We start from the raw sequence: 10,199 nt of genomic DNA, 5'->3' as shown, positions 1-10,199 counted from the left end.
TATTGAAAAGCTAAGGAAGACCGGTGGAAAACCAAAACATCAAAATAAATAGGAAAAAACCGTTTAAAAAGCCGAAAACGTGTGCGAAAAAAAAATCCAAAGAGAACGCCCAGAGCGCGACACATGGCGAATGGATAAGAGCGCCAAGTGGCGTTGAGGCTCCCGAAAAAGCGCTCGTTAACTAGTTGTTTCCCTGATGTGAGGTGTGCGACTACGCCAGGAAGAAAAAAACTACCCGAGAGGCAATCAGACGGCTGCGCGCGTGCGGCTTCTAATCGGTCGACCGACGCCCAGCATCAGCAAAAAATACAAATAAAAAAATCCATTATCCAGAGCCAAACTCGCTCGTCGTACCTAAGCGTCGCCGCCGACGCGAGACCCGGCACGCCATCCGCATCCGGCCCTGCGCCCCGCGCCGCGCCGCCCCCGCCCCCGCTCGCCGAGGCCCCCCTCTCCGGATCTCCAGCCATGTACGGCGGCGGTAAGATCTCTCGCCCCTGCCCCTGCCCCTGCTAAACCCTAACTAAACCCTGGAGATCTCCCGCCGCGGCCGCTAACTTCTCCCCCCCGCAGACGAGGTCTCGGCCATCGTCATCGACGTGGGCTCCTACAGCTGCAAGGCCGGCTACGCGGGCGACGACACCCCCAAATCCGTCTTCCCCTCGGTGAGCTTCCCCTGCCGCCCTCAAAACTGTTCGAATTACGCGGGCCGGAGAGTTTCCCTGTCACCAGGTTGCTGTCATAGGCTGTTTTATTAGCTCGTTGAACTGGGAGTGGAACCGATTCTTAGTGCTGAATTTGTGTGCATTACAACTGCACAAGTTTGTGCTGGTGATGGACAAATTAGTGCTTCATTCCTAAGTTTTCGAATCGACGGCCTTGGGTTCTGGTTCAGACATGGTGTGCTTGCTGTTGTGTCAGTTCATTGCCATAGTGGGCCAAATCGCAAATTTTGTAGCAGGCACGCCCTACTCTGCAAATATAAGTAGCCACTTCAATCCTAAGTTGACTTCAGGTGTTGAATCAATAAACTGCGATGGGACCTGCACCTACCTGTTGGTTTGAGCGTAGGGCGTGCAATCTTTATAATCTACATAGTCGGTTCATGATTCAGGCTCTAATGGCTCAGATTTGCCGCTAGCTATTAGTGTTAACTACTGTGAGCCTTTCTTACATGCTGCACTGTGAGTCAAACAAAAAAAAAAGCTGAATTTCAAGTCTTATGGGATTATTGTCTATTTTTTGCAGTCTGGCAGTAAATTGCTAGTTTCACTCTGTTTCTGATGCAATAAGCGAGCTACTCGTGTAAAAAAATTCAAAGAAAAACGAGAAATACTGTGTGATTCGCACTAAGAAAATGGTTTGAATTTGGCCACTTAATGCCATGTTTGGGTTTAGCACGTTTTTTCTGCTTGCCCTGAACGGTGCTTGGAAATTATGTTGTTCTTTTGTTGGTTCAAGGGTATGTGAGCTACCTAATTGGTACGTTTTGGGCAGCACAACTTATCACACTCAGTATCTTGCTTTGATATGTTAAGGTTGTTGGTTCAATTGAACAAGCGGAAGATACTGATGAAGCTAAGCCAGAGAAGGAGGCTGACTCTGCATCTGATCCTAAGAATGGATCCAAGCCTATGGATGTGGACAAAGCCAAGACAAAACGCAAATTTTATGTAGGTCAAGAATTAGAATTCAGGAGGGATCATATGGAGGTTTGTAACCGCACATTCTAAGGGTGATTTGTTACTCATGATTTCTATTAACTGTTGCTTATTGGTGCCCCCTCCACAAAACAGGTGATCTCACCAATGAAAGATGGAACAGTTATGGATTGGGATGTTGTTGACAACATATGGAATCATGCTTTTAGGTAAATTTATTTATGTACTTGATGCAGCTCTGAGCAATTTCTCCTCTTTAACACGGTCCGTCGATAATCAGCAATGACACCAGTGAACTACAATTAAGTTACTAGTTCAGGCTTAACATTTAACATTCTGTGTACATTTCGCTGAGTATACTTATTGTGAAATTGTTTAGTTGTGAGTATGCGAGAAATGATTCGTTGTTTTCCCTCCTATTTTATTTCATATGTTCGGATGCTTTGTCTTCTGTAACAGCTAGCTAAGGTTGATTAAGTACAAGGATTTCCTCGTTACGATGCTATGTAATTTGTTGAAGTTACTATTTTTGTGGATCTACTATATTCTCACACTGACTGGTTCTATATTTCAGACGGAGGCTATTGATCAATCCTGAAGAGCATCCTATGCTCATAGCGGAACCATCTATAAACAGTGCACAGCAAAGAGAGAAGTATGTGTGCATGTTTTGTTTTTAAAATATTTATATTGCTAACCCATATCAATGCTTTCAAGCCTGACTCTTATTTTTCATGTCCTATAGAGCAGCAGAACTTATGTTTGAGAAGTACAAAGTGCCAGCGCTGTTCCTAGCAAAAAATGCGGTATGTCTCTCTCAGAAGTAATCTTTGATGCAACCAGTTAATTATTTTTAATTGTTGACTGGGTTATCAGGTTCTCACATCTTTTGCATCTGGACGTGCTACATCTCTAGTGGTTGACAGGTCAGCATTTTCTTGATGACATTTTATCTCTGCAACCTGCTGTTTTCCTTAGAAATGGATGAGGTCCCTTTTTTGCTATGTTAGCCCGATTAGTTTATGAACAAGTCCACTGTGTTATGGTGTCTGCTTGGTTCTTAATTTGCTACTCTATGTCTGAAGTAAACTGTTCTTCACCAATATGTTGCACATAGCACAGATAGTGTGTAACAGTTCATCCGCACCAAGGAAATACTCATGAAGAAGTTGGTTCTAACTGTTAATGCTTGAATTTCCCTTTTTCACTTTCCTTGATTTAAACACCTTAATCTGGTTTCGTGCTTAGGTGACCTTCTCGATTCCTTGAGCGTTTCATAAGAAGTGCTATGAAACTTATCATATGAAGACTTGGAAGAAGCTTGTGTCAAACATATATCAAATTTATTTCATCTTAATTCTACTGCTTTGGGTCTTTATCATGATAGAAATTTCTGGAATATGACAGAGTGATCATGTTTGGTGCAGTGGTGGTGGGTCTACTGTGGTTTCTGCTGTGCATGATGGTTATGTTTTGCAAAAGGTATGTTATACTATCAATATCCTGATTTTCATTAGGAGGTGTAGTGATTTGCCTGTTTTTACTTTCTACATTTCATTTGAAAATTTGATTAATCCAAGCTGCTTTAACATTTGATGAAATAAAATGCTGAGTTGTATCATATGGACTCTGGCATATTATCGCTTTTGCCTTGCCATTTCTGAAGCCTTTTCTTCTACCATTTTTGTAACTTGTTTTCATGTGGCAGTCTGTGGCAACTTCTCCGATTGGCGGTGAATTTTTGACTGACTGTATGATGAAAAGCTTGGAGAGCAAGGGTGTTGTTGTAAGCACCTCTCTTGGTTAAGATAGCATACTAGTCCTTGCTGTATTTTCATATCCTGTTTGTTCACTTCTCAGATCAGGCCCCGGTATTCCTTCAAGAAGAAGGAAGTGAGCCCTGGAGATTATAAGGTGTAGTTTCTATAACATTACATCTGAAATTGACATCCTTTTCTTGTCTGCTTGTGATTCCTTTGGACCAAGAGATAACTCTTCACACCGTTCGATGTGCCCCTTTGTTGAAACTCCTTGTACCATTGAATGTGAGCTGAACTGTTGGTATAGTTGAAATCAACACACCAGTAAAGAGGAGGGGCAAAATATACAATACACCTATCATCCTTGTCTTATAACCAAAAAAGTTGAGAGAGCCTGCAAGGTGGTCTGTACCCCTTGCCAAGTTTGTTTCTGGCACCAATTAAGTTTTACCACGTGGAGTAAATCTCTCGGTAGACATCGAATACTATTTTGGCATTTCCAATATCATGAAGTAATGCCTCCCTGTACATATCGATATTCACAGATACATGCGCACTAGGTGGTTCTCTGACTATAAATAGCTGGCCCTTTAAAATATCTTTAGTGTTTTTCTTCGTATTTATATGTTTCTAAGGTTCTGAACTTGCTGTGTTAATTAATTAATCATGGTTACATTCTAATTTAATTAGCATTACACTAGATGAATATAAGGGAAACTATGCGGTGTTTATTCTGTGAACCCATGTTTTTCTTTTCAGGTTGTAGACCTTGATTTTCCGAACACCACGGATAGTTACAGGTTGTACCACATGGTATGTTCATTGGCAAATCTGTGATTCTTGTTTTGCTTTGTTAATTTTTGTCTGGATGCATTTAATGGTGATGCTTACTCTGTATCACAGAGAGCTATTGCTAGCGACATCAAGGAGACGGTTTGTAGAGTTCCAGATACTCCCTTTGATGGTATAGCATTTCGAAAACACATTATTTCTGTGATTGTTTAGCTCTGCTATATTGATGCGCAAGCTTGGACCATACTGGCATGTACGCAAAATCTGATGATCAAGCCAGTTTCAGTTGATCCATTGATGAATTATATATATGCATACAACCATAATATAGCTGGCTACTTTTTATGCATATCGTCTGTCAATCACCATGGGTTTTATTCGTTTGACTGATTTGACATATCTCTTTGTATGCTTTAAGCATTATCTTGCTTTGGAGTTCCTCTTTTAGGTTCTGCTGTTCACTTTCCCTGCTTTATTTTCATGCAGAAGTGGCATATGCAAATGTTCCTACAACTTCATACGAGCTTCCAGATGGGCAGTAAGTTATCAATTATGTAGACACATCTCTCCAGTCAGAATAATTTTATTTTTTTAACAATTAGATATTGAATATGGGGTAATAGCTACTTTTCTGGAGTGTATCTGATGCGTCTTGACCTCTTACTCCATTGTGCATGCCCTCTTCAGTATGGCCACCAAATAGTCATGACAAACTCCGTTGTTTACAAATCGACATAAAACCAATATATCATAACTCTGAGAAATTGTGGTTTAGAAACCACAAAGTTTCGACTCAAAATCCATTGAAAAGGAAGTCTGAAAATAGAATGGCGAAATCTATGTCACTGTTTACTAGGATCTGCGCATGTGCCACATTTTAGTATAGCCCCGAGTTGTTGCAGCCTGGTAGACCATATAATGATGCAGCTACTATGACGATTGTAGATTTTTCATGCCCATTACAAGTATGCATGGTATTCTGATTTCGGCTGCACAATGCACCTATAAGGTGTTAGGATTCTGATGTCTCCACTTTCTCTGTTTCTGTTACTGCAATTTTGTGGTAAATATGTTGTTTATGTTTGTAGAGGTTATAACTTATCTATGTTACATCTGAGCAGAACTATTGAAGTTGGTGCAGAGAGATTCAAGATTCCTGACATTTTGTTCAACCCATTCCTTTCTCAGGTGAGTGAGAAAAGTATAATTTGCTGTGTACATGTATGTTAGTTGGTTAGGATCTGTACTAGTGGTTGATTACACTATCCAGGAACAGAACAAGTTCATTGCTTCAGTAGATGCTATCAACAACAACAACAACAACAAAGCCTTTTGTCCCAAACAAGTTGGGGTAGGCTAGAGCTGAAACCCATAAAATCTCGCAACCAACTCATGGTAGAGCACATGGATAGCTAGCTTCCCCGCACGGCTTGTTCTTGGTGATACTCCAGTCCTTCAGATCTCTCTTTACGGACTCCTCCCATGTCAAGTTTGGTCTACCATGACCTTTCCTCACATTATCAACACGCTTTAGCCGTCCGCTATGCACTGGATCTTCTAGACGCCTGCGCTGAATATGCCCAAACCATCTCAGACGATTTTGGACAAGCTTCTCTTCAGTCGGTGCCACTCCAACTCTGTCTCGTATATCATCATTCCGGACCCGATTCTTCCTTGTGTGGCCACACATCCATCTCAACATGCGCATCTACGCTAAACCTAACTGTTGAACATGTCGCCTTTTAGTCGGCCAGCATTCAACGCCATACAATATTGCGGATCGAATCGCTGTCCTATAGAACCTTCCTTTTAGCTTTTGTGGCACTCTCTTGTCACAGAGAACGCCAGAAGTTTGACGCCACCTCATCCATCCGGCTTTGATTCGATGGTTCACATCTTCATCGATATCCCCATCCTTCTGCAGCATTGATCCCAAATATCGAAAGGTGTCCTTCAGTAGATGCTATGAATATTCAATAATTTCTTTTGGATCTAGTTGACTTGTCTTCAACCTCTCTACTGCACACTAATTTTGTTATCAACAGACTATTCCTGGGATCGATGGATTTGGAGATTCCACTTCGATTCGTGGACTTCCACGAATGGTGAGTTAATTATGGGTGCTTATATTGTTGTGCAGCTTGGACAGTTCTTCATGTTAATGAAGTTTTTGCCACCCTTGTTTTTCATCAGGTCCTTGAAAGTGTAAATAGGTGTGATGTTGACATTCGCAAGGAGCTACTCAGCAGCATCTTGGTAAAGACATTAATTCCAGTGCTGCATTGCTACTTCTCTCTACATACCCCCATGTACGGGCTTAGTGAAAGAACTCGTATAACATAATCTTCAATTCTCCTGTTATAATTTGTTAATAAAACTCTAACACCTGCAAACTTGTATTCTGGATAGCTTTCTGGTGGCTCATCATCAATTCTGCAGTTAAAGGACCGTCTAGAAAAAGAAGTACTGGAGGTAAATAAAAAGGCAGCTGAACAAGCTAGGATAAATGTTGCTGTATTTTTATATGTTTTCACCGTTTCCAAGCATGTGTCAGTTTATGTATGTTTTCTTCGAAGCTTTGCTATTAGTTCAATGCAATAACTTATTTGCTTTGTATGAAGTCAAATCATGCTTTAGACAAAGCTTCCCACCTTATTTCTGTGACCTTCCTAAAAAATAGAAGAATAAAATGCATCTCATTGATTCTTTTGGTTAGTGACTAGTCACTACATGGTTGTTCATAAAAAGGAGAATCGATTGTTAAGGCTGTTGAGAATGTTTCTTTTGTCTTGGTTTTGCTGGTTAGTTGATGGTGTTTTCTGAATCTCCGAGCTTATTCTTATTTTTAACTCAATGATCGCAGGAGTCCCCCCAAAATGCCCGGGTAAAGGTTTTGGCAAGTGGAAATTCAACAGAGAGGCGATTCAGGTAAGATCCAGTATATTTGCTCGTTTTTGTATGAACTGACTATGCTCAGTGGATCCCGTTGGCAGCAAAGTAAAACTGTTATTTTTGCTGTTTTAATCACATGAGTAGCTTAATGCAAAACATGTCGTGGCCCTGAAATCGGTTTGAAATTGGATGAAAGCATGCTGATCACAATGCCAGTAAAACTTATCCTTGACCATAGGGAAGGGCCAGCACAGAAAAAATGCATGCCGTGTGACTGGTTTTGTCTGTGTGGCCGCTAGTGCTGAGATTCATCATCGGTTAGATGTTGATTGACATGACTGACACATTATAATTCGATGAGTGCAGTGTCTGGATTGGAGGGAGCATCCTTGCATCCCTTGGGTCGTTCCAGCAAATGTGGTTCTCCAAAGCAGAGTAAGTTTGATTCTCTAGGGTCTGTTTGGTTGCCCTGCTCTTTTGTATCATACGCCTAAGAACATCGATCTTGTCGCAAACAGGTATGAAGAGCACGGCGTTTCCTATATCCAGAGGAAATGCCCATGAAATGGTGGAGCATGCATGCTGCCCAAGCTTTGTGTTGCCGAAGATGTGTGTGGGCAACAGTTAGATGCAGGCGACTGACTATCTTTAGGTCCGTGAGTGCGGCTCTAGAACAAACTCAGCTGATACTTGTACGTGCGTGCCGAAAGATGTGCGTTGGTCGCCACCTTTGTTATCTGGGGGATATTTATATTGTTGTCGTTACTGAATTATCTTTAGCTCCACGAGTCCAACTTGATAACAAACTCATCTGATACTTGTCATTGATGGTAGATACTAGCAGTTCATGTGGTGATTTTTCTCGTCTGTGATGCAGAATGTGCAACAGTTTACTCTCCAGACTCCAATCAATGTATCCGGGAATCAAGTCTTCAGCCATTTAGGTACGCAGCTGGTTCTTGAAGCTGTAACTAATGGGCTACATCTTAGGTTAGCCATGTCAAACTGTCATTGAACTTGCATCATTCACATGGACGCTATAGCTGTCCGTTGCCGGTTTGCTCATGTTTGTTGTTAATGACGCTACGAGCATACTGGTAACAGTGGCTGCGGCATGAATTGGACAATATAGTTTTAGTTGAGGACATTGTTGAGTCACTGACGCATTTCACAGGAACTGCGAGCAGTTTATTATGCCCAGCTGTTTAAGAAGAGTCGAGATGATCACAACTCCACAACTAATAATACACGAGCACTGGCAAACAAAGCCATTCTGATGCAACATGGGAGAAACGAAAATTGATCACTGTAGGGTTTACATACATCCAGACACCAGCCAGTTCCTCCTTTGGGGAATAATAATAATGTCGACACATCCATGGCCGCTCTTATTGCTTCAGACGAACGCACCACAGAACAGAGACCACAAGCGTATACACCGCGCCGCGGCTCAGGGGAATCGATCGAGCATCGGCGGCCCCAAAATCCAAATTAGCGCTTCCTGGAGTCGATGAAGTCCTGCAGCGCCGCCACCTGCTCCCTGGTCGGGGGCTGGTCGTTGTTCTTGATGGAGCGGTGCACGTCGTACGTCGTCGCCCCAAAGAACACCAGCCTGCATACAGCATACACCCAGATTCATTAATCAATCCAAGGAGGAGAAGCGAGGAGAGAGACAAACAGAACGCGGCGGAGCCGGCGCCGGCGCCGGCGCCTGGTGCCTACCCTGCGGCGAGCAGCGCGATCTGCCTCGGGGAGACGTGCCTGCCCAGCACCCTCATCCTCGTGCGGTGCTCACAGGCGACACGGAGGAGGGAGGGAGGAGAGGACACGGGGATCGGTTAGTTAGCTGGGAGTAGACGCGAGCCCCGGCTCACAGACTGTACGGACCGGTTGAGCTGTCCTGTTTCAATCAATTTGCCTAAACAATCTTCTCCTCCTAATTAATCGCCCCTCTGAATGTAACTGGTGGTGGTGGGCTGGGCGCCCAGGCCGTAAAACATCCGTAATTGTTCCTCGATGTAGCCGCAAAGCTCGGTTCTTAGCATACGTACGTGCTGTGCGTGGCGTGGATCCATCTGTCAGTGTCCTAGCAGGAGGAAATATGCCAGGGCACTTAAGTACTCTACCTATTTCAATCATTCTCAAATAAAAAAAAAGTACCTATTTCAATTATGTCATTAACTTTCATTTTTTCCAGTCATTTCAAATATTTCAGATGAGTTATTTCAAATGTTTCAAACCAGATACTTCACACAAATAAATGATTTCAGTTACTCACACAAATAGATGAGTATTTTAAAATAGTGGTGTCAATCATTTCAAGAGATCCCAAATCAGTTTCACACCCTGATTTCCATAAATGAAATGACTTCAGATAGTGTTTTAATTATTTGAAAGTAGAGATAATGGTTATTTTTAAAAAGTGATAATGATTGTTTCAGAAACACATTTTTGATTATTTACAATAAGAGCAATATTTGATTTCAATTATCTCCGTTTCACCAATTTGGAATGTTATGAACTATATGTATATGTCAGCACATTTCTCAGTTTCACTTACTTGAATATTTCACAACTTGCATATTTCACTTATTTGAAATATTTTTGAATGATACGCCTCAGTAATTTCAATACACATTTCAATTTCACTTACTAGAAAATTTTAACATATCACATACTTCATTTATTTCAACTTCTCTAAAACATATGTCTATGTAATTCAAGCACAAATTTCAGTAATTTCATTAACTTAATTTTTTTACAAAAAGTGATTTTTCAAATATTTCAACATAATGGTTTCAATTTTTTTTCAAACCAACAATTTCAGTTATTTTAAAACAATGATTTCAATCATTTCAAGATACCCCACACTAGTTTCATTTCAATATTTCATAAATGCAATAACATCATATATTCCACAAGCGTTTTCAGTTACTTAAAAATAGAGATGATTATTTCAATAAAGTGATAATGATTTTTTCAGAATCACATTTCAACTATTTCACTTATTTGGAACATTTGATAGTTTTTATTGAAAATATATCTTAGTAAATTTAACACCCATTTCAATGTTTTGAAACAACTGAAATAGCAT

The 10,199-nt window shown here is 41.2% G+C and overlaps 1 protein-coding gene across 2 annotated transcripts; it reads left to right on the top strand.

The window, feature by feature from the left end:
• Positions 1 to 294: 294 nt before the first annotated feature.
• Positions 295 to 7,968, top strand: LOC123122570 (actin-related protein 4). Of its 2 annotated transcripts, none has more exons than XR_006460280.1 (20): positions 295 to 481; positions 574 to 665; positions 1,539 to 1,712; positions 1,797 to 1,870; positions 2,236 to 2,316; positions 2,407 to 2,467; positions 2,538 to 2,587; positions 3,089 to 3,143; positions 3,370 to 3,447; positions 3,522 to 3,575; positions 4,181 to 4,234; positions 4,325 to 4,385; positions 4,700 to 4,751; positions 5,335 to 5,401; positions 6,259 to 6,318; positions 6,407 to 6,522; positions 6,623 to 6,685; positions 7,077 to 7,141; positions 7,472 to 7,540; positions 7,624 to 7,968. XR_006460280.1 is itself a non-coding variant. In XM_044542778.1 (20 exons), exons 1-20 carry the CDS (start codon positions 469 to 471, stop codon positions 7,667 to 7,669), a joined length of 1,332 nt encoding a protein of 443 aa, XP_044398713.1. In that variant the 5' UTR covers positions 295 to 468; the 3' UTR covers positions 7,670 to 7,968. The 2 variants fall into 2 exon arrangements, 1 of the variants encoding a protein (XP_044398713.1); XM_044542778.1 differs by having other exon boundaries at positions 6,407 to 6,469.
• Positions 7,969 to 10,199: the final 2,231 nt, after the last annotated feature.

This window comes from Triticum aestivum, chromosome 5D (genome assembly GCF_018294505.1).
Source record: "Triticum aestivum cultivar Chinese Spring chromosome 5D, IWGSC CS RefSeq v2.1, whole genome shotgun sequence".
Taxonomy (NCBI): Eukaryota; Viridiplantae; Streptophyta; class Magnoliopsida; order Poales; family Poaceae; genus Triticum; species Triticum aestivum.
This window is presented reverse-complemented; position numbering and strand designations above follow the sequence as displayed.

What these genes read in the sequence shown, in the direction of transcription:
- LOC123122570 (XM_044542778.1), top strand. An exon ending in CCAAATCCGTCTTCCCCTCG is followed by an intron (nt 666 to 1,538) that starts GTGAGCTTCCCC and finishes TGATATGTTAAG; the next exon opens with GTTGTTGGTTCAATTGAACA. An exon ending in ACATCTCTAGTGGTTGACAG is followed by an intron (nt 2,588 to 3,088) that starts GTCAGCATTTTC and finishes TGTTTGGTGCAG; the next exon opens with TGGTGGTGGGTCTACTGTGG.